At 37.5% G+C, this 24,614-nt stretch overlaps 1 protein-coding gene across 3 annotated transcripts in view; it reads right to left on the reverse strand.

Moving 5' to 3' along the window:
- The window catches only part of CLINT1 (clathrin interactor 1), a 57,231-nt gene extending 35,234 nt beyond the window's left edge, over positions 1 to 21,997 (reverse strand). Inside the window, exon 1 of one of the 3 annotated variants that reach the window (XM_047778478.1) lies at positions 21,760 to 21,997. In XM_047778478.1, coding sequence (XP_047634434.1) covers positions 21,760 to 21,800 — 41 coding nt within the window. In that variant the 5' untranslated portion in view covers positions 21,801 to 21,997. The remainder of the gene's footprint in view (positions 1 to 21,759) is intronic. The other 2 variants (XM_047778322.1, XM_047778401.1) reach the window with 2 other exon arrangements.
- Between the last annotated feature and the right edge of the window lie 2,617 nt (positions 21,998 to 24,614).

Here is a 24,614-nt window from a genome sequence, read left to right on the forward strand (position 1 = left end):
AGATGTGACTATGTCATCAATGCAAGGCCATCATCAAACCCGACATGTTCCTCTCTAAATGTATGTAAAATTTCTATTTTCTGTCTATGAATCGCCATTTTCTGAAGCACTCTCACACTCACCACCAGTACTGGAGGCTGGCTTTCTTTCAGTCTTTTTTTTTTGGTCTTTTTGTCTTTTCTAGGGCCACACCCACGGCATATGCAGGTTACCAGCATAGGGTCCGAATGAGAGCTGTAGCCGCCGGCCTACGCCACAGGCACAGCAATGCCAGATCTGAGCCGTGTCTATGACCTACACCACAGCTCATGGCAACAACGCCGGATCCTTAATCCACTGAACGAGGTCAGGAATCGAACCAGCAACCTCACGGTTCCTAGTTGGGTTCGTTAACTACTGAGCCACGACGGGAACTCCTCTTTGAGTCATTTTTTACAAAAAAGTTAAGTTGGTTACCACAGCCCCAGAATTGGAGCACAACAAAGCCAAACTGCAAGGTAGATGCCAGGGACTGGCTTAGCAAAGTGGCTAGTTCCCACACATGCAAGTCAGATTTGGATCCTAACAAAATTATACACATTTCCTGTTAACAAATCTAGATCTGTTTTAAAAAGTTAAAACTCTTAACAGAAAAAATCTATCATGAATTTACTGCATTTTAGAAAGGACAATGGTTACACAGTAGGAAATGTAATGCAAAAAAAGAAAAAAGTAATCTAAGAACTTTTATCAGTAACTGACATTAACCAATTCATAATGTACTTTCTCTTTTAATCTCTAAAAATACCCATTACAGATTATCGGTATTCTGAATGATATCTTTATCTAAAGATTTCAAGCTTAAAAACCAGCATTCCAAGTCCATACAACTTCACGACGTTCATCAAAAAAATACTTGGCTCTTGCATATATATGAGTTTAATAATATTCCAGGGAAATTTCCAGTACTGATTCAATACTAGTTTGCATAAGCTCAAAGTAACCACACCCACATCTAAACTTTCTGAGATTCCTAACAACTGATTTATCTTTTAAAGTATATATAAAGTTGTCTTAAGATGTAACTAGCCGAAATAATAAATCTTAAGAATTTTTGCCAAAAAAACAGAAAATCATTATTTTATGGTTTATGTAGAATTCAAGGTCAGGAAAGACTACACAAAATGAATAGTCATTAAAGAAGTCAGCACTCCAAATTTAGTTTCAAATGGCAAACTATGTACCAGACTATTAAAGTATATATAAATTGATCACTAGAAAGAAAAAATTTATAGACACAGCAACTAAAATACCTCATTTTATAAGAAAGATCATTAAATATTTATAGTCCACATAGTCTTTTGGGACACACACTAGAAATCATGTATGATTATTCAATGCTTCAAAAAATATAGGAATTGGTCCAAAAACAAAAAACACTTCGACCAGGATGAATGGCAACTGGATTTCTGCCCCTCAAAGCCTGTCATTTAACTCTTTTTTCCAAAAGGTACCAACCCCTTGATCACTATTAAGTGTGACTTAAACTGGCAACGTTTCAAGGAAATAGTTTAGTAATTTATGTAACAGATGTGCAAAGGAAAACTACATGGATGAGATAAGCCAAGAAAAACATCCTGATGTCCACATCTAAATTATGACCTGTGGGAGGAACAAACTATAAAACTATTTCCCTTTCCTTACAACTTCAGTGGTTAGCAATACCAAATTAAATAATCCACTTGACAGCAGCCCATATTCAGACATTAAAATGGGTCTTAACTCCAGGAATTGTTCCAAAACACAAAGCCGCACTAAAGTAAAATATTGCACATCTATGTACTTTCATAATCTGCCTCATCATTTATGGCTATTTTGTGGAAAAGCAAAATAATACATATATTAATTGTTCAGTAATTTATTAGAAAGGAACAGGGTCAGTATCTTGTCTCTGATCCCTGAACAAATCAAGAATGCATGCGGTTTCCTCATCTGAAAGGTAGTTCCTAAGCATTACAAGAGTAAATGAAATGATGTGTATTTCTGCCAGTATTTACTATTTTTAGTTTGAAGATACTCATTGACATTAATACTTCCTACTTACCATCTCATTCATTGTTGTGGAACATTACTGGCAGCCTACCTGACCCACAGTGTGGACAATGAAATGAAGATTTAGAGGCTATAACTATACAACAAGGTAGAAATGACTATTATTTTTAAAATGGCCAAAGATCTGGAGATGGGACATGACAAGTATCAATATAAACACTAGCAGAGAACTGCCATTGTACACTTCAATAGAGTCTGCATTTTGAAGTTCAACCTTCTTAATTATCTTGGTACACTACCTACCAACCATGAGCTGGGGTTTTATTTTACATTAAGCAGCAATTTCTCCTGTAGTGGTAATCTGACATCATCTGATAAAGTCGCTAACATTTCTTGGACTCACTTAATTCATTCACATCAACTAGTGCAATCACACATCCCAAAGCAAGTTGTGTGAAAATCAAAGACTTTTAAGTTAGTTAAGAAACTTACCTAGCATGAAGTTCATATCTACAATTTAGAGATATGAAAATTCTGAGCTTTCAAAATGCCAAAAGTAAGGTCCACAGAACTCAATCCATGAGCTGTCTAGCTGAACAAAGAATGTTAGAAAAGCCATGACACCCAATTTCTTTTCTTCCTTTTTTTTTTCTTTTTTCTTTTTGCCATTTCTTGGGCTGATCCCGCAGCATATGGGGGTTCCCAGGCTAGGGGTCGAATCAGAGCTGTAGCCACCGGCCCACGCCAGAGCCACAGCAACGCAGGATCCGAGCCACGTCTGCAACCTACACCACAGCTCATGGCAACACTGGATCATTAACCCACTGAGCAAGGCCAGGAATCGAACCCGCAACCTCATGGTTCTTAGTTGGATTCATTAACCACTGCGCCACAACGGGAACTCCAACACCCAATTTCTTGATCATGTTTCTTCTGCAACAGCACAAAACATTACATTAGGAAATGTTTGGATGTCCATGGGTGTTGACGGTTTATATAGAAGCCCTTCTACCATCTCTCTAGCACAGATGCTGCTATCATGACCTGGACAGCTGACATACTGACAAAAAAAGTTATCCCAACATAGGCTAGTCCTACAATGCTAAGGAGTTATTACTTTCCTGAGAGGTACTCTGGCAGCAAGCAATAAGATTTGGGGAGGCAGGCAAAAGGAAAGACTTTTGATTTCATGAAAGCAGGATGAAAAGTTGCTTCTAAAATGTGGCAGCAATGGTGCTTGGAATAAGATAGCAATAGAACAGGCAGAGAGACCCAACTAGAAAACTCTTCCTTTCATGAATTATTAGGGAAATGCAAATCAAAACTACAAAGAGGTACCACCTCACAGAAGTGAGAATGGCCATCATTAATAAGTCTACAAATAATAAACGATGGAGAGGGTGTGGCAAAAAGTATATTCCTATACTGTTGGTAGGAATATAAGTTGGTACAACCACTCTGGAAAACAGTATGGAGGTTCCTCAGAAAACTAAATATAGAATGATCATGTGATCCAGCACTCCAACTCCTGGGCATATATCTGGACAAAACTATAATTCAAAAAGATACATGCACCCCTATGTTCACTGCAGCACTATTCACAATAGTCAAGACATGGAAGCAACCTAAACGTCCATTGACAGAGAAACGGATTAAGAAGATGTGGTAACATATTTGATGGAATACTACTAGGCCATAAAAGAACAAAATAATGCTATTTGCAGCAACGTGGATGCAACTAGAGATTCTCACATCTAGTGAAGTTAGAAAGAGAAAGACAAATACCATATAATAAATATCATTTATGTGTGGAATCTAAAATATGGCACAAATGAACCTATCTATAAAACAAAAACAGACAGACATTAAGAACAGACTTGCAGTTGCCAGTGGGGAAGGAGGAGGGAGTGGGATGGACTAGGAATATGAGGTTTGTAGTAGATGCAAACTATTACATTTAGAATGGATAAGCAATGAGGTCCTACTGGACAGCAAAGAGAACTATATCCAGTCTCCTGGGATAGACCATGATGGGAGATAATATAAGGGAATGTGTAACTATATATGACTGGGTCACTTTGATATATAGCATAAATCTGCACAACACTGTATATCAACTATAATTTTAAAAATGTACAGCACTATACAATTTAAAGAATCATTCAATAAAAAACATGAAAAAGAGGAAAAGTTCTTTCATAGGAAAAACACAACATAAAATTATATGAACACTAACCATTATCAACTATAAAAACACATGTACATGTGGACAAAGTCTAAAGGAAAAAAATGCTGGGATGAGGACACATTTAAAATTTAGACAATGAAAAAAACATTTTTTTTTTAAGAAAAGAAATGTTGCACTTTATGAAACTCCTCTTCACTTGCTAGGTTAGTGTCCACCAATTGGGCTGATTTAATCCTCCCAGGATCAGCTTCCACTGCCCTGGCTCAGGAGCCTATGTGCTACATCCATGCCCCATCCGCACAGATAAAAGCTTTCTGAAAAGACAGCTATGGACAGAAGGCCAGAAGGTAAGAGTGTCAGGTTGCTCTCTGCCCCTCAGCTAGCTGCAGAAGAACACTGCTGTCTCAACAGGAGATCATTCTCAAGGATTAAATGCCAGCCCCAACTCAAAACAATTTCTGTTTTCAGCTGCCTTTTTCATCACGTATCTCTGTAACTATTAAGATTTTCATTTTTTCTTTTGTTCTGAAACAGTACTCCAGTGTTTTGTGAAAAATACTCTGGGACACATTAATAGGTGTTACGTGAGAAATGTGTTCCATGGTGAGGTTTAGGAAATGTTATGTAAAACAAAGGCAACTTTATTACTGCAACACTTCTCCGAGACTTTACTATTCTCATGTGCACCGTGAGTCTCCAAGAATGGGACTATATTAAACGCTTCTAAAGCTTTGGGGACAACACACCTTTTCCCTGGAGCATTTTATAAATGCCCCAAGAAACCCACTTTAGTATATTTTCTTAAAAAGCCCTTTTCCCTAAACTTCCAAAAATACTGTCACCATTGTTTTTATTATCTGCTATTTCTTATTTTTAACCCAATGAATGACTTTTCCTTTAACCTTTTATGCTTTTAAACTCTTATCTGTTAGCTGGCTTTCCGCCTTTTACCTTACTCTACTTCTTATTTTATCATATTTTAAAAAATTCTTGATTGAACTTTACTGTTGATCTTAGTTTTCAATATTATTTTAAGTCTCATTTGTTTTATTCCTTTTGTACCATTTTTTCCCCAATGGATGTTTAAAAACTTTTCAACTTTACACTAATCCCTTCAAAGTTCTCAATATTTTAGCTTTGTTTTAATTTCCTAATCCTCATTTAATTACCTTATGTTAAACACCTTTCTTTTTTCTGTATATTTTACTTACATTTTATAATGCACAGATGAACAAAAATCAGCAGAGAGCTCAGGAAAAAGAGATGGGGTAGCCTTTCTCCACAGCCTCTTACTCTCACACTAGTAGCTGCTATTCTAGGCCCCCTCATACAGAGCTAACATTTTTCACAAGGATCAATTAAATACATATACGAGATACCCCAAAAGAAATTAGCTTTATCAAATCCCAAGAGTGGAAAAAAACAACTTAGACTACTTTTACAAATTAGAGCTGCTTTTTGACAATAAAATGTTAGCTTCTATGGATTTTAGAGGGAGCAACATGAAGGCAACTTCATTACTCTTTACCCTGAAATATGATTTCAGGGCACATCATAAAGCCAGGCAGGCTGGGGGCAGTTGGTGGGATGTTTGGAGTCATCTTTGGGAGTCTTTTCTTTCAGTGCCCCCTTTCCATTAATTTATAAGACCTGGTCACCCTGCATTAAAAATACAGGCAGTCACCTCTACCCTAGATGCCTACAAAAGCACTTAACAATCTCTCCACTTCAGGTGTATTCTCCTTTTATTCATCCTCCACCACCAGATTCATCTTCCTAATATTTAGTGTTGGCCATGTTAGTCTACCACAAATTCATTACTATCTTCCTCCTCCTGTATCAGTGGACAATACTATTTAGGGTTATGGCTTGACCGTCACTATTGATTACTTCTTCCTCCTCTTCCTAGCCAGCATCCAATTCATTCCCAGGCCCTTTCAACTCCTTTTTCTAAGGATCTCTCAAATGTGTCAATCTTCTTTTTCCTTCTCACGATGCCACTACCTTAGTCCAGGGTGACCACCATTTCTTATCCAGATTATTGTCAACAATCTTGTAACTAGTGTCTCCGCTTCTCCTCTATCTCCCAACAGGCTATAGTCAATGTGAACTCTTGCTGAAATACAAATTCTATCTGTCTGAGCCCTTATTTTAAATCCAGCAAAGGCTTCCTTATTACCTTTAAGATGAAGTCCACATTCCTTCATGTGAGATATCCATTCACCTCTTCACTCCCAGCACTGTCATTCTCTCCAGGTCTTTACACATGCTGTTCCCTCAGTTTCTTTCTTTCTTTTTTTTTCAATGGTGGCACCCAGGGCATATGCAAGTTCTCGGGACAGGGAGTGAATCTAAGCCACAGCTGCAGCAAGGCCATATCCTTTAACCCACTGTGCAGGTTTAGGGATCAAACCTGTGCCTTTGCAGCAATCTGAGCCATTGCAGTTGGATTCTTAACCCACTGTGCCATGGCAGAAACTCCATGTTCCCTCTGTTTCTAAATCATCTGCCCACCCATTCCATCCTCTTAAGTCTACCTCATCATCCGATTTTAGCTTAAATGCTACTTTCTCCAAGAAATCATCTTTTAACTCTGGGGTTCTGCCTACATGTTCTACATTGTAAAGCATAAAGTTCCTTTATTTTGAATTAAAACTAAAACCAGTACACTTTATAATGGGTATGTTGTTTACTTGTCTGTCTCCCCTCTGAACTAAAAACATCAGAGGATACACACTGTCTTACTTACTTAAAGATCTCCAGTACCTGCATCTTGGTGACAGGTACATCTTGCATGGTGACAGCAAATATTTGAGAAATATTTATCATGTAATTGAACAAAAGGATTAAAATTCTTAAATAGCTTCTTTCTTCTGACTAATCAAGTCCTAAGTGATCATTCAGGGGATCAGGACCCGCATGATCTAGCCTCAACCTATCTGTCTACCCCTTTCTTCCACTACTACTGCTGCATTTACTTCATGGGATAATTGTACTGTATTATTAGCTGAAATTTAAGCATGCCCTTTATTTTCTTACCTGAGTAACTGTTCACTCCTGGAATCCCCCCAACATCTTCTTTCAGTTAAAATCAAGCGTAGTTTTTAACAAAGATGCAAAACTGAAGCCTACCTGACTCTTTACAACCCATAATCTCCCTTTCCTATGATGGAATAAATATTACATTTATAACTTTTATGAATTATATTCTGCCCTGTACAATGGCCATGCATGAATTTATCTTTATCCCCTTAATAAATTTTAAGTTTTTAAAAAGAAAGCAGAGTTGATTATTTAGGGACTCTGTATTTATTAGTTCATTTTCTCACTGAAATGTATTTTTAACTCCAAATCAATATTCACAGTGGTTTTCATGGTCATTTGTGAACAGGTGCAGCAAAACACTTGAGTCATCTTTTGAGGTAAAAAAAGGTGATGTTCTGTCTTCTTGTTTCAGTTCTTAGACTATAAATAAGTGTCCTTTCAGTAGTTTCAGTGACATGTTTTTTCACATCTTTATTTTTCTGGATTTCATCGTTTAATATGATCCCTAAGATGACTGCTAAAATGCTGCCTAATGTTTCTAAGAGTAAGAAGGTTACTATGTGCCTTACAGAGAAAATACCTATTAGATTAGCTTTGTTAAGGTATGAGGTGTAGTTGGCCTCGAGTTCAATGTTAATGAATCAACAATATATGTATTAAAGAAGCGTCTTTAAAGAAAACATACATAAAATATATGTTACACACTAATTGGTTAATGAAAATATTGTGACCAAAGGCTCACAGGAACCTAACTCTGTATTCCCCCAGGAACAAAGGTTCAGTGTTTGCAGTGACTTCTTAAAACATAACTATCTCAAACAGAACCAAATGCACTATATATTATATATTTGTGTTGCCCTCTCAGTGCCTAACTGAATGCCTCACATAAAATGGGTATTTAATAACTGATTAGTGAATACATAAATGAAATCTATGGTCTCTTGGTAACAGAGATTGGGGATGGAAGAGAAGGAAGCTAAGATTAAGATACAAACAGACTGAACAAAAATAAACAGCCCCTGACCAACGAACACACAAAGAGGAAGACATGAGAAATATCATTCTCACAAAATTTCTCTCTTTAAAAAGCTGTCATGGAATGTTTCAAACCCATGTCCTTTGGACCTGGGCCAGAAAGATTTGTTATAATTTACTACATCCCCTAAAATTATCTTACTGACACCTAGCAAAGTTAAAAAGTTAAGATACCTTTGCATAAGACTTCTGTGTCCCACAGAAACATGTGAAGAACTAAGTATGAACCCAAAAGGACCAACCAACAAACAGAAAACCCCAAAATTTCAAATGCTAAATTTCCTACACATGCTCAGTGGATTTGAGAGCATCATGGATTTCACTTCTCTAGATGCTGTATTCTAATACACAAGCGGCCCTTGCTTTACATGGCACCTTGCTTTACATGGCATACTGGATTAGGCCCTCACTTTGCACAATCTATTACCACAGGAGAGCTGAGCAAAGCAGACTGTGTAACAGTAATTCCTGTGCATTCCTTCTAATAAAGTAACACAAGTGGCAGAGGCAAAGAGCAAATTTTATCATCCACTTCACCTTCTATTCCATAAGATGGTCATATTTATTTGTTTACAGATTTTTAAACATTTATTTAACCCTATGGGCCAATGTATTATTATCCCCATTTTACAGATGAGGAAACTGAGGAACAAGGAGGCTAAGTAGCTCACTTAAGGGTGAACAGCACCAGTGAGCTCAGGATTTGAACCCAGGTGGTCTGACTCCAGAGATAAAGGTCCAGAGCTTATGTTCCTAACTGTTATGCTATAATCATGATTTTAACCAGTGCCTTCTACTCTTGTCCTCATCCCCAACTCCAATCCAATATTCAACTCAGCACCAAGAGTAAGGTACATATGTGGGATCATTTCACTCCTTTGCTTATCAAAATTCCTCACTGGCTTAATTCACTTAAAATTAATCTGAATTCCATGTAACAGCCTACAAATCCTGAGCCTACCCTTCTTTTTCCACATGCTTTTGCCATACTGTTCTCTGACTTTCCTACCAGCTCCTTCCCCACTCTGGGTCTTTGCTCACTCCATAAGGTCCTCTCTATGGAACACTCTTTCCTTTACTCCAAATGCTCTACTTTAAATTCTTCAAGTCTCTCTCTTTTTTTAGGGCCGTACCCATGGCATATGGAGGTTCCCAGGTTAGGGGTCAAATTGGAGCTGCAGCAGCCAGCCTATGCCACAGCTCACAGCAACAGCAGATCCTTAGCCCACTAAGTGAGGCCAGGCATCGGACCTGCGTCCTCATGGATACTAGTCAGATCCGTTTCCACTGAACCATAATTGGCACTCCTAAATTCTTTAAGTCTTAATGTAGACACCATACCCTCAGAAAGGCATCTTCTGACCACCCTAATTAAAACAGCTCCATTCATCATTCTCAACTTCAGCCCCTTTTTTTCATAACACTAAAAAAAAATGTATAATTATTTTGCTTACTTGTTCTTTTCATCTATCCCCACCAAAACTTGCTTATAACTATACTTCAAGTACTTAACAAAGTTCCAGATGATAAGTAAATATTTGTTAAGTGAATAAGCTAGGTTATCTGTAGTTTCCTGCAATCCTTAGTACCAAACCTCATTCTCTGTCGTATGGTTATCTGACATGAGAGGTAAACCTATAATTTGAATTTTCTTTATGAGAGATTACACAAGCATTAAGAATATACTTTAATTCATTCATTAAAAGATGATTATCACCATTTATTCTAAACTCATCTCTTAAAAATGTTAATTATGTATAATTATTAAGTTATTTATTAATCAACATGGGCAATGGAATATTACCTATGTTCAATTCAAACATCAGTTTTATACCTCCAGCAAATTTCTCAAGCTAACTCGTAATGTTCAAGTTACTTGTATTTGTTTTAATTATTTAAATTGGCATAATTTTGCTGTTTTTTGATATTTAAAGATTTTTTAAAAATTGTTTGGAAAATGTGACTCAGCATATGACCAGTTTTTTCCCAATTTAAGTAAAAAGGATATGAATAATCTATTTGGTCTGGGGGGTAAAGTAAGCTTAAATCTACACTAAGATATATATCCTAAGTTTATCTACAGAAAATTAATCAATACTTATTTCTAAGAATGTCACAAATATTAAGTATTTTACATTAGCTTGCTAGGTGAAGTGCCAACATCCAGCATTCTAATTAGAATAATGCTGACATAATTGAGACTTAATCAGTAATCAGTTGTTAGTATAAACAACTTAAAAGCCAAATAGGGGTTATAATAAGAAGTAAGTGAATTACAGGCAGATGGTTTTAACATGGAATACCATTACAGAAAGTACATTCTAGGAGAGCATAGTATTCACATAATCAGATTATCTACAATATATCTACTTGTATTAACAAATGTTTTGATTTTTGTTTCTTCACAGTTACCTGATTTATGGAAAACAAATTACATTGCTGGAGGTGGGAAAAGCAGAATAGAACAGCAATGTGGCATCCTTCACAAATCTTATCCTCTTAAGGTTTAAAAATATATGAAAACAAAACATTAAACTTTAATTATCCAAAAAAAAAAAAAAACCCTAAAAAACCAACAACCACCACCAGGCTTTCAAAGAGATCTTTGTCCCAAATGCCAACTCTGAGTACTGTAGGTGTTCCTACATAATGAAAATATAGAATAAATTTGAAACATCTTGTGCTAGAAAGTGAAAAAGCACTCAAAAAAGGGGAGGGGTTCATGACAGAACACAGGCCAGGCTACCTTCACAGGGCGCTCACTGGCTAAATGAATGACAATTTGAGTACTGAATTAATAAGAACAGTAGTGTATTACAACTCACTGAATAAAGTGAAAATCCAAGAGCAGGAGGAAAGAAAAGAAAGAGCTCTTACCTAAAGGAAACTGCTAACTATGAAGAGACGGGGAGGGGTGAGAATCACCATCTGTAGCCATTATAGTAAAGACTGGCTCAAGCAAGCATCAGTAGATGCTAAATACTTGGGGGGCAGGGGGGACAGGACTCCGATGAGGAGGCGGTCTCAGGGTATCTCTCCATAGACTGCTTATCAGTTGCAATGAGACAAATAGCAACTATATGTTGGAGGACCCAGATAACTTGAGTCAGTTGACTGAATGATCAAAATTAACATCACTAGATCCTATTGTGGCGCAATGGAAACAAATCCAACTAGTTAGTATCCATGAGAATGCAGGTTCAATCCCTGGCCTTGCTCAGTAGGTCGGGGATAGGCCCTGCTGTGAGCTGTGGTGTCAGTTGCAGACAAGGCTCAGATTCCACGTTGCTGTGGCTGTGGTCAGCAGCTGTAGCTCTGATTTGACCCCTAGCCTGGGAACTTCCATATGCTGCAGGTGCAGCCCTAAAAAGCAAAAAAAAAAAAAAAAAAAATCACTAATGGGAACATACAGAAATTGTTTTCCTCCTGAAAAGGACACAACATCGACCTAACCTAATGTTACAGCTCAGAATACATAATCTGAGGAAGTATCAGCTAAACTTGAGGAATATTCTATAAAATAACTGGCCTACAATCTTTAAAACTGTCATTTTTGTTAGCAAAGAAAGGTTAATGAACTCCTCATTAAAGGAGAGTAAAGAGATATGGCAATTAAAGACATGATCTTCAACAGAATCCTATACTGGAGTGGGATAACTAGCAAAAGTGGAATACAGAATACAGAGAGAAAATTGTTTTCAATGTTAAATATTCTGAATCTGATAACTATATCATAGCCATATAAGAGAATAATCCTTGCTCTTAAAAAAGGCACATTTAAATAGAGGCAAAGGGGGCATGTAATCCACTTTCAAATGGATCAAAAGTGTGTGGTGTGTGTGTGTGTGTGTGTGTGTGTAGAAAGAGTGAAGAGGAGGAAAATGACAAGCAATTATGGCAAAATCTTAAAAATTGTGAATATGGATAAAGGGTATACAGGTGTTCTCTTTACTATTCTTAAAATTTCAATTTCAAAATAAAAAGTTATTTAAAAATCTGCCTCTCTGTACAACTCTGTGACTGTGCTAAATGCCATTTGATTCAACACAGGAAAAATGGTTAACTTCATGTTACATGAATCTTACTTCAATAAAAAATTTTTTTTTCTAAAACTACCCCTTTAAGTAACACATATAACTTGGAACAAAGTCAAACTTCATGCAAAGATTAGTTGGTTTACTTCTTTCCCATTTCAAGCTGTCATTTTCTCAACTCAATAATTTGAAAAACATTTTATTTCAGTGTAAAATTAGGCAATGACTAGCCTTCTCAAGTGCAATCATTCCTCCATTAAAACACTGAAGTTTTCATAGAGTGAACATTACAATGATGTTTTTAGATAGAGTGCATAAATTTTATTGTAAAGGAAGTTTATTACAGTTAAAACATTATGAAATTTAGGTTCACCTGGTTTTTATAATGTCATTTTATTTTATAAGTTATAGTAAAAGGAACAATTAGAAATACAAGTTATGCAAATTTTATTCTTTTGGTATACCAACTACCACACCCCTTTCCCTAAACCATGTTAGCATGCCAAGCAATTTAAAGTACTTCTATAAATCTTGCAGGTTAAACATTTTGTTCAACTAATAAAGAGGCCAATTACACCTCAATGATTCTCTTAGGATATTCTAGTGACATAAAGTTTTCATGTAACATGGTACCTATTACCATATTTAATGACAAAGTTAATAAAATCTAGCAAAATGTTTTATTTAGATACAATACTAATAGAATATAACTCTAAATAACTAGGACACCCATTCCCACTTGCTAGAAAAACTTTCAGTCAAATATTTAGCATAAAATAATTGACAACTGTTTTGGAATTACAAATTCAACGATATATCTAATAACACATCACCAATTCAAGCACAAGTCCCTCAAATGAAATCTCTAATAAATTTTGAAAGTCTAAGCACCTAAAGTCCACATTTTTTTTAAGTATGGGAATATTATTCCTATTCAACAAGCTGAAACATTCCTATTCTGTACTTAAAGCAGCCCAGACTTACACCGTTTTGTAAGTTTAATTGTGAAACAATCTTTCCTATTGCTGACAATTACTTAAGGCCGCTTGCACAGGATATTTAGTAAATCAACTTTGCTTTTTTTCCAAAAAAAGAAAGGACAGTGTGATGTTTTTCTTATCAAGAGATATATGTTAAGCTGATTTCAGAAGCAAATCAAATATTCCAAGTATTAAAACATGACTATAGTCTATAAGAATTATTTGCATTATAGATCCTAATCCTCGTTTTTCTAGGTATGATAAAAACTGTAGCCACTGAAATAATTTTACTAGAAAAAAATTTACTGTTAAAAGAGTTTATTTTAAAATTTTGCAACTTTTAAATTTCTACTAATTAGAACTAATCAAAGGAAGGAGTCTTTTTCCACCTATATCTTTTCATTTTAGGTTAGAGCTTTTTAAAGCTATCTCACAATGACAAAACTTAATAAACAAAACAAAAGCAGAAACCATGAATTTACTGAGAACACAAGGGTAAACATTTTCACAACCTGCTGAACACCTACTCTCACACTGAGCTAAGAGCAATACAGCAGTAAACACAGTAATACAGTCTCTGCCCTCAAGGAGCTTACATCCCGGAGGCAGCAGAAGGATCCACAAAGAAAGTAGAGAGGAAAGAGTGACCTGTCTGAATGCAGGTATTTTATATAGAAACAGAACACTGAGAGAATGAGGGAGAGTGGTGGTAGATGAGGTCAGAGGGAGCAACAGAGCCAGACCACGTAGAGCCTGCGAAGCAGCAAAATGAGAAATAGCTGGAGAGTTCTGAGCAGATTTTAAGAATCACACTATTGCTATGCACAGAACAGTTTACAGGGTTAAAATTTTTATTTGGCTTCATGAGAAGTGAACCACACATCAGCAGCTCATTCAGTACAAACTTATAACTATAACCAAACATATCAAATTAAGTATAGTATTTTAACCATGATGATTTAACTACAAATAAAAAGTTGTAATCATACAATCTTATGTCACTTCTAAATATTAAAAGTAATGAATGAATATGCACTGTTCTTTAATGATTTGGTAAAACTCCATGAAAACAAATGGCAAGGAAAACAAGAAATGGTATTTTCAATGCATGTGTTTTTTGCTACAATAAAAATAAAGGCTATCTGCACAAGAATTTCTTTAAAGATTTCAAAAGCACACGTACACTTTTACCACATAATGGTGAGTTTGTGTAGAAGTTACAAAAATCATTTATATTAGAATTAAGTAGAAGTTAACTTTCCTAAGAATTTCTAAACCCAACAAAATTTGTATGTCAAAAGAAGGCACTGTAAAATAATTGGCTAACTAGACTCATTTTTTTTCTTTTCTTTTCTTTTTTTTTTTTTTTAGGGCTGTACCTATGGCATATGGAAGTTCCCAGGCTAGGGGTCAAATGGGAGCTGCACCTGCTGGCCTATTCCACAGCCACAAGTAAAGTGGGATCAAAGCCTCATCTGTATGCCAGATCTTTAATCCACTGAGCAGGGCCAGGAACTGAACCCATGTCCTCCTGGATACTAGTTGAGTTTGTTACCTCTGAGCCACAAGAGGAATGTCAAACTAGACTTTTCTTAAAGACAAACATGTCTGGCTATTGCTTCACATTCACAAAATCACTTATGCTTAATAATTCATTAGCTAAACCGATCCACAGTATAAGGAGCTATCAACTGGTTCCAATGTGGGAATACATTATGTTCTTTTACCTGTATTTAATTTTTACACTAAAGGGCTCTGATAAGCCAAGAGAGAGAATTCCTTGCCAATTTGGGAGAGTATGTTGAAAAACTAGAAAGCCCTTTCTACAATATGCTTTCCTTATATATACTGGTCATCTATTATCAGAGATTATGAATTGGATTTATTTTAGAGGGTTCTTTCTCTTTTATTCAGTCTCCTTAAGGATAAACTGCTAACTTCAATTTGTCTTCATAAAATAAATCTTTTTATATTTTAGCAGAAATATTTCACATTAGTAGTATCTCTAAAATCTTGAGAAAGTACAGGAGTTCCCGTTGTGGCTCAGAGGTTAACGAATCCGACTAGAAACCATGAGGTTGTGGGTTCGATCCCTGGCCTCGCTCAGTGGGTTAAGGATCCGGTGTTGCTGTGAGCTGTGGTGCAGGCTGCAGACACAGCTCAGATCCCACGTTGCTGTGGCTCTGGTATAGGCCGGTGGCTACGGCTCCGATTCGACCCCTAGCCTGGGAACCTCCATATGCTGCGGGAGCAGCCCAAGAAATGGCAAAAAGACAAAAAAAAAAAAAAAATCTTGAGAAAGTACAAAGCAAGTTGAATAAAAATTAGAAGATGGAAATTGCAGTATATCTTTCCAAAGACACTATTCCTCAACACGTCTTTCAAAAGGGTTGTTTCTGTAATATGCTTTACAGTATTAAAGTAAAAGCATTTATAGTTTGGTAAACACAAGGCAGAACAGAGATATTTTTAAGAGTTTTCCTATATGTAGGTCAAGACGTCTACTCAGGGGAACAGTTCTAGGAGTAAATGCTCAATGAAAATAATGATTCATGAATTAAAACAGTTCTTAAGTACTTGTAAATAGTCTAGTCTGACATTTTCTTTATTCTTTCAAACACTATATCCCTTTGATTTTTCTAAATGTTTTTCTAAATTATTTTGTGCATTACACAGTAATAGCGTTTCAAGAGTTTATGTCAAGAGTTATGCTAAGTGTTCCACATAAATTTAATCCTCACAAGAACCCTGTAAAATAAATGTCTATTTTACACATGGGAAAGTTTGGAGATATTGTTCTAATTCCCAAGATCACTATTTCTCAGTGATGGACCTAGGACTGCAATTCAGTTCTGATCTCTGAACCACAAACTTCTTGCCAAATACACTATATTCCACATGGAAGTGCCTATGTATGGGAGCATGTATTCAACTAGCAAATTAATGTAAAAATACATAGACAAATACATATAATTAGACTAACCAATAAATGCTCATATGATGTGAAACCTTAAGAAAAACTAAAATAGTTAGATACATTGTCCCAGAATGTTAATAAATGTTAGCTGAGACTAAAAAGAGTTAAATCTTTATACATAAGACCCATTACAAGTATTAAAAAAGGACTTTAAATCTATGAAGTAGTCTTGCTGCCCCCCCCCCCCCGCCAAATTGGAACTTGAATTTATCAAGTGAGCAGATACAATTACCACATTGCAGGAAATATAGAGGTCAGAGAAACAGTTAACCCTCTGGGATCCAATTAGCAAAATCCAAAACGAAGGAAATGCAAAAAAAAAAAAGCAGTTTCTTCAACATATAAACTAAAAGAGGGGAAAAAAAACACGTATACATTAAGAGAATCAAGAGATGTATCCACCAATCAGAAACATCAAGGAGGAATTATGAAGCAAATGAGAAATAAATGCTGGCTGGACACTTGATATTAAATAATCATCTTTTTTAAAAGATGTGATAATGGTATTGTGGTTATGATGGGGAAAAAGATGACTCTTTACCTTTTGAAGATTGATATACTTATAGATGAAATGATACAGTGTCTGGGATTTGCTTCAAAATAACATGGAGTGGGAGAGGTAGGTAGAGGCACCGATGAAGCAGGACTAGTCAAACTGTTGAAGTTAAGTCGTGTACATAGAGGTTTATTACAACAGTCCCTCTATTTGGATATATTTGAAAATTTCCATAATAAAAGCCAAAAAAATAAATTCCAACTAGACAGATTGAAACATGGAAAATAAAATAATAAAATTTCTTCACAAAAAGTTATTTAAGCTGCCTATACTTCTCCTCTTCTGTTAAAGGAAATATTAAATAAACATTGGAAATAAGTAAGAAAACAATACAAGAGCAGAGAAAGAAGGTTCAACTGTGAAGTCACACTGTAAAACCTGGGAGTACTAGTAAGTGGTACTTAAAAAATGCCAAATACTTTTAGTGCATGTATCAGTCAACAGAGGAAAAACTACTTGTAAACACTAAGGGTACAGGAAAATATAAGAGGCAGCTAAGTGGTTTTTATAAGCGCCTTGCAGCAGCACTAAACAGACTAATTTAAACTACAGAAAATCACCCCTAAGAAATGCTGGCAAAAGGTTATTAAGATTTCACCTTTCTTTGGAATTCAATTCTTAGTATCTGCTTGTGTCCAGTTACTAGAAGAGAGGAAGGATAATGAATTTATTGTTACTGCAATAATGGTTACCTACAATTGGTTCAAAGAAAAGTTGATAGGGGGAGACCAGAAGGCTGACAATCACCTTTGTTTTTAAGAAGCAAACTGAATATAGAGATTTACTGGTAAGATAGGGGGAAAAGGGGGAAAACTATCTCAGGACTGAAATAAAGGGTAAACCAATGATCAGTTCAAGTTGAAGCATATTTGTAAAGGCAGGTTTCTTGAAGGCAGGCATTGTATTTTTCGAGTTCAGAAAATACAGTACTACTCTGATAACTAATAAATACATTATCTGTTGAAGTAACTGGATTAAATATTTTCTATAAAAGCAAAAGTTTCTTCCTCTGGGATTAGCTAGACTAGAAGAGTAGTTTCCATACTAATGCTAACATTTAAACACTAAAAATATGCAAAGAGGAGTTCCCTGCTGGCAGAGCAGGTTAAGGATCCAGCATTGCCACCACTGTGGCTTGGGTCAGTGCTGTAGCACTGGTTCAATCTTTGGCTCCAGAACTTCTGCATGCTGCCGGATGTGGCAAAAACAAACAAACAAACAAACAAAATAAAACAAACCCAACAAACAAAAAACCATGCAAATAATGCTAACAAAAATCAACTTATGGGGGTAAAATACAAAGTATTCTAAGAGAATAACTTAAAATGGTCCATCTATAGCAGCTGCCTTAGGACCTTGGCCAGCACAATTTCAATCACTATCATAAAAATAGTAAGGGCCACTGATGGAATAGATTTGCCATTAATATTATTCCCTGCATGAAAGAGAAGGATTGGCTGGGTTTAAACAGTAAGAAGCAGTTTGATTTACCACTATCAGGTTACCTTCACTAGATTTCCGAAATCTGAAAAAAAAAAAAAAAGAACTATACAGAAACTTGCAATCTATACCATACATGTGAAAACAAAATTTAAAAGTACACAATTATGTCACAGTCTCAAATAAAGGGAGGCAGGTCATAGGATGACAATGGTCAAGCTAGTCCCAGTTGGTGGGAGTAGTGCCACTTATCCTTTCCTGCCACAACTGTGTTTTATGCAACTTGAATACAAGTGGGAGGAAATTGGCACTCCATGCTCTGGCTGGCCTATGGCTTTATCTGCTTTTCCTCAGTTTCATAATGTTCTGCAAAACAGAGCCATTTAATACCACCAGCAGGTGCAATAGTTTTGCAAAATATCTTCCCAACCTCCATAAAAGTCTTCAAAGTCTCAAAAGCCAATATTGGAAATACAGTATTATACTTAAGAACTGCCACCATACTGGATCTAATAGCAGCTCCAGAGGACACATTTTCAAAGAGGCTATTTTTCTTTCTGAAGTAAACATCACTGGATAGAGCTATATGCTAAATAAAAGTCCTTATTTCCCTGAGTCATGGATTGCACTTACTTACTGCATAAAGCATTTAAATATAACATTTATTGATTGCCACATTAAAAAAAAATCTTTTTTTTTCCAGCTGAAACTGTCTCTGGAAGATAATGACTTTCTAAAATTTATCTGTTGTTATGAAATACTTGTTCCATTTTTTTCTTTCCCTCGATAGAAATGCATGTCTCCAAAATGCCAGCGAAGCTGGAAAAACTGTTACTCTAGCCCAATCCCATCATTTTGAAGGGAATCCAAAGTCTGCAGAGTCATGTGTTTCTGCCTCAAAATATACATATGGCTAATTTAAAAGGCAGTATCAGAATCTGAACCTAGGTCTCCCAAACTTTTAACCAGTGTTCTTCATCCAAACCCTCATTTCTATTCAACCAAGCTCTCAGAGCAGTCCTTAATCACTTCTCTGTTTCCTCATTTCCTAGCTTCCTCATCACCTTATTCCTTTGATAATCAGAAGAGCCATTCTATGGATCTGCTTCCACCTCCATTACGGTAATTTAAGGTGAACTGTCTAACTGGACATAGTGCTACAGTTACTGGTTCTGTAAAAGTCTTACATTTGGGAAGAAGAATTTGTTTTCTCTTGCCAGGGAAAGATGAAAATTAAATTTTGAGTATGTCTCAGTAAAATAACCTCATGTTCTAATCCTAATATCATGTGTCAGACACCCACGAAAGCTTTAAAAAGTCCTTGGTGGCAACATTCTTACATGTTCTTGAACAACTTGGTTCAAGTCTCCATTCTAAATTGGGTAGTAAAATGGAAGACAAGTTATTTTTCACAACGGGCTCTCCCCTTAGATGACTTGGTGACTACTTACATGACAAATTTAACTTGAAGATTAGTAACAAAGGTGATACAGACACTATGAAATGAACAAGAGCAAGAATATTGCCTTGACTTGTCTCTTGAAAATGTAGTCTCTTCAAATTTTTAAGTACCAGAAATTTAGTCTCCTAAGATAACAAGGTTTTTTTAAACTGTTTTTCTGCTTCTGTCCTTGGGCTAAGATATAAAGAGGTAGTTCTGCAGAGACTTTTGCACTTCTAAAGATTATTTTAGCCGGTATCCCAGTCTTTCTACCGTATATTAAAAAACAACCAACGAACTTGCATCTGGAAAAGAACTATGATTTTATTTTATCTTTGGAAAGCAAAAGGTATATAAATAACAAAACATCCAAAATAAAGGATTGAGAGCTTAATGATCAAATGAACAGTTTATAAAGGAAAATCAGCAAATCACTTTTCAAACGTGGAGTTTCTTAATGAAGTTTAGTCTTACTCTTGATGCAGAACACTGACTATAATTATCAAAAGCATACAGATCTAAACATATTGTATTAAGGGCTTTATATGCTGTTTAAGCCCTTAGCCCTGAATTCTCATTAACATTCTAAGGTAAGTGTCTATCATTATTTTCATAATGTACCTGAGAAAACTGGGGCACTTCAAGATTAATTAATTTGTCAAGGTTACAGAGCTTGAATCCAGCTCTGCAGGTTCAAAAACCTGTACTCCTTAGGCACTCTACTACCTTCTTGGTAGCATAGAAAATCTGAAAATATAGTCAAATTCTAAATCCTATCTGATGCACTATCCAAACCACTGTGAATTTTTTTTTAAAGTTGCAGTATAGTTGATTTAAAATATTACTTTTAGGTGTACAACACAATCATTTGACATTTTTCTATTATACTCCTTTGAAAGTTATTATAAAATACTGACTACATTCCCTATGCTGTACATTACATTCCTGGATCTAACTTATTTTATACCTAGTTATACCTCTTAATGAATTACTTTCTTCTGGTGTCACGAAAGCCTCAAGAATTTGCCATCTACACTTTCTGATTTTAGGTTGGGTGAGCAGCACAAATGAACTGTTTTTGTCACCACACTTATTGCATCATCACTAAAACCCAAAAGGAAGGGGACTGGTTAAATTCCTAAACTTTATTTCCTGCTGGCCTAGAAGATCTTACTTAACCCCTGTTACATCACTGTGATATACTCAATTTAAGTGTTAAGGTTTCCCTAGTGGTAGTAAGACACTAAAGTTATCACTTAAGTTTTAAAGAAAAAAATCAACTATGTATTAGTCATTTTACCTGTCAGGGGAGTTAAAAGTGGATCAACAGGATATAAACCTGGGTTGCTTTCTTCTTGAGGGGAAATGAAGTGTAGGGGAAAAGGATCAGAAAGAAAGAATCACAGTAAGTTATGTGGTGATCTACTCTCACTCGTATTAGACAAGCAAAGGATGAGTCTCCTCTTGAGTAACTTCAGTCTGACCACAACGGCCACTTGTTACACCTACCACCCACTCCAACACACCAGGTTCAGTAAGGATTAAAAGAAACCCAGCAAGGTAAAGGACACATCGTGACCAAACCTAAGGTCTCCGCACCACAACGAGGGGCGCAGAGAACCCGTGAACCAGGTCCCCTAACCCCAAGCGTTCGCTGCTGCCCAAGAAGCAAAGCCCAAAGCCCGCAGCCAAGAGAGCTCTCCGGCCAGGGCAGCGACCCAGCTCAAGACAACCCTGCTCACCCCCCTGACTAAAGCGTTTATAGCTGGAAGGGTGAGGGTAGGGACAGGGTGAGGAACGCCTGGGCAGGAGAGAATGCGGCTAAGAGGATGTTTCCAAAGAGGAAGGGTCCCTTCCCAGACTCGCGGACTGGGACGCGGCCCGGGGCCGGGGAGACAACCGGTCGCCGCCATGATGGGGCCAACCAGCCGGGGGGCGTGACGCTGGCGGCCCCGCGCGCAGGGCTGGCTCCTTCCCACCCACCCCCCTTCTCCCGCGTGGGCCTGGGCCACAACTGCCCCCCGATACTCACGCTTTGTCCACCAGCTCCCGCACTTTCCACATGTTCAACATCGTGCCCCGAGCGGGCCGGGCCGCTACCCCCTCTCCTGCTCCCCACGGACCCCGGAACACTTCCGCGTCGGGGCTGATCCAGGCCTGGGTCGCTGCTGCCGCCCGCCGCCTCAAACTCCCCCAGTCAGCTCCTTCTCTTGCCACAGCCGCGGCGCCGCCAGTGACACGTCGAGACGCGGGGGCAGAGGCGCTGCGTGGAGAGGAAGTGCCTGCCTTTCCGCCGGCTGCGCGCAGGGCACGCTGGGACTTGTAGTTCTCTCTGCGCGCCAAGCGGGACAGTTAAACAGGGAGAGTTGGAGAGGTAAGGTTAGTGTGCTTCCTCTTAAGCTGTCGGGGTTCTCCGTGCCCCTCCCGAGCCCCCTGAGCCACAGAATCTCAAACTCTGGGGGTGGGGCTTGGCACTCTGTACTCTAACAAATCCTCCATGCTCACGTTTCAGAACCAGGGGTGTAGAATCTTGCCACACTCAAATTGCTTTTCAAATATAAGGTATTATTATGTTAATAATGATTATAAGGAAGTGTGATTGGCCTATGTATTACTCATTTGCAGAAGCTACTCTGTATTTGGTTCCAAATGTCTAAATATACTTCCTTCTCTGGGCTTTAATTTCCATCCTTGTAAATTGAATAGGTTGTGTTTCAAAACTTTTTCCACTCTTTGACACAGTGCTTTGATATTTAGGCAACTACCTGCTATCCTTGTTACTTTATTATAAAGCTCGGAAACTCAGTTCACACTCCATGGGAAATTGTAGAAAAACAGCAGCACAATACTTATGACAGGCCCAAGAACTTGTCAGGTGAATATTCTTACCACATTCAGTGTTTTATTGCAATAGTTGTTGTCACTTCATTTTTCTCTTGACTCATTTTTGAGTTGGTCAACTTTGAAGTTCATGTGGTCCAACTAATTAAACTTTACAGTTCTTTTCATTGTACATCTTTTTCTTTTTACGGCCAAAACTGTGGCATGTGAAAGTTCCCAGGCTAAGGGTCCCATCGTAGCTGCAGCTGCTGGCCTGCGCCACAGGCACGTTATCAGCGGGTCTGAGTCTCATCTGCGACCTAAGCTGCAGCTTGTGGCAACACTGGATTCTTAACCCACTGAGGGAGGCCAGGGGTCTAACTCACATCCTTGTGGGCATTGTGTTGGGTTCTTAACCCGCTGAGCCACAGGGAGAACTCCTCATTGTACAAATTTTTATTGAGCATTTTCTATGTGTGGGGAGTGAGGAATACAGTTGGGAAGAAGACAGGCAAGGCCTCAGCTTTCTTGGATCTTAAAGGTTTTTGGAGGAAACATAGTAATCAAGGAAACATTTAAGATAATTGCTGATAGAAAGTGCTTGAAGAAAACGGGAGATAATGTTGTGGAGAGTGATGTTTGAGGAAAATAACATTGTGGAATATTTAGAGTCTCTTTGAGGACATTTTATTTAAGCTGAAACTTCAGTGATTAAAAAGCTGACCAAAAGAAGAAAATTCTGCAAGAAAAGAATTCCTGGTGTAGGGTGGGGAACCGATGAAAACTCTAATTCACAAAGGAGACGTGAAATTGATAGCTGCTAGTAATGAAGCTAGGTAACAATGATCCCAAATCAAGAATCTAGAACCTCTGACCCCTGGTTAGTCTTCAGGTCAAATCACCTCTTCGTATTGCATCTATTTAATAACTAGAAGCAGCTTCGAAAAGGATTTCAACAAGACTTTGAGATTAAGGCCCAAGACAAGCAAAACTGATTGAAAGAATTGCCAGGCAGAAAAGTACAAAAAAGCAGAAAAGGTGCAAAAGCAAAGCTGAGAGAAGACAGATGTGCTCTGGCAGACAGATAGAAAGTGAGTTGGAGAGGTGACGAGGTGAGTGGGGAGGGTAGGTAAACATGAGCAGAGGTAGGTAGAGAAATCTGGCTCTCAGATGTTTCCTGTTGAAAGGACTGTCCAGCCCAAGCAAGATTCAAAGGGTGGAATGTGGCCAGGGGAGATGAAAAGGAGAAACTGCTTTGCATAAATAAAAGCTGAGCGAGTTAACTTTCAAACAAGTGGGTTCAGGGTACACCCGCAGAATAGGCCTAGCATAAAAATAACCACATTCCCCACCCTAGACCTGTTTGCGCCTTTATGGCAATTCAAGCAGCTTCACCAGAGTTACCCAGAGAGTACAATCTTATCTGCTGCTACAATACCAAGTGTGAAAGTGTCTTGACTTATTCCAGAGTTGCCACCCTGTGGCAGTTTCACAGTTGACTGATGCCATCTAGAATGCGCCAAAAACCTGCCTGTCTACCTTTGATTCAAGAGAATTTTAATGGACTCAGAAGAACTTGACAAGGAGAGGTTGTTAAAAAGTGGTTCTCATCTCCAAAGACTAATCATGTGCATTTTAACAAAGCGTTCCATTTTTACCCTTTATCTTGCAAGTTTGGGAAAGGTTTCCATAGTAACTTCTTTGTGGCAATTTAAATATGTCCACAGGAGAAAAATAAACAAGAAAATGTCCCACCTACCTCTCTTCAGGAAAACATTATTTTTCACTAAATGGGCTTTTAGTAAGGCCAAACCAACAAGGTTTGAAAGCAATTGTACCTAGCTGTGTTATTTGTGTGAGAGGAGCAGTTGTAGACATTGCTTATCTCATATGGCTGGCTCCTTGGTGTTTCCTTTGGAGAAGTTTAATTCATAGAACCAGGGTGTGGCAGCCATGGAAAGGCATCGCCCAGATTTTTCTTCTAGAAAATCAGTTGAGAGGAGTGTGGATGGCCAGTGCTTCCAAAGCCACTTCTTGGGGTTCAGCCACAGCATTTATGCCAAGGCC

This window comes from Phacochoerus africanus, chromosome 1, assembly GCF_016906955.1.
Source record: "Phacochoerus africanus isolate WHEZ1 chromosome 1, ROS_Pafr_v1, whole genome shotgun sequence".
NCBI classification, from domain to species: domain Eukaryota; kingdom Metazoa; phylum Chordata; class Mammalia; order Artiodactyla; family Suidae; genus Phacochoerus; species Phacochoerus africanus.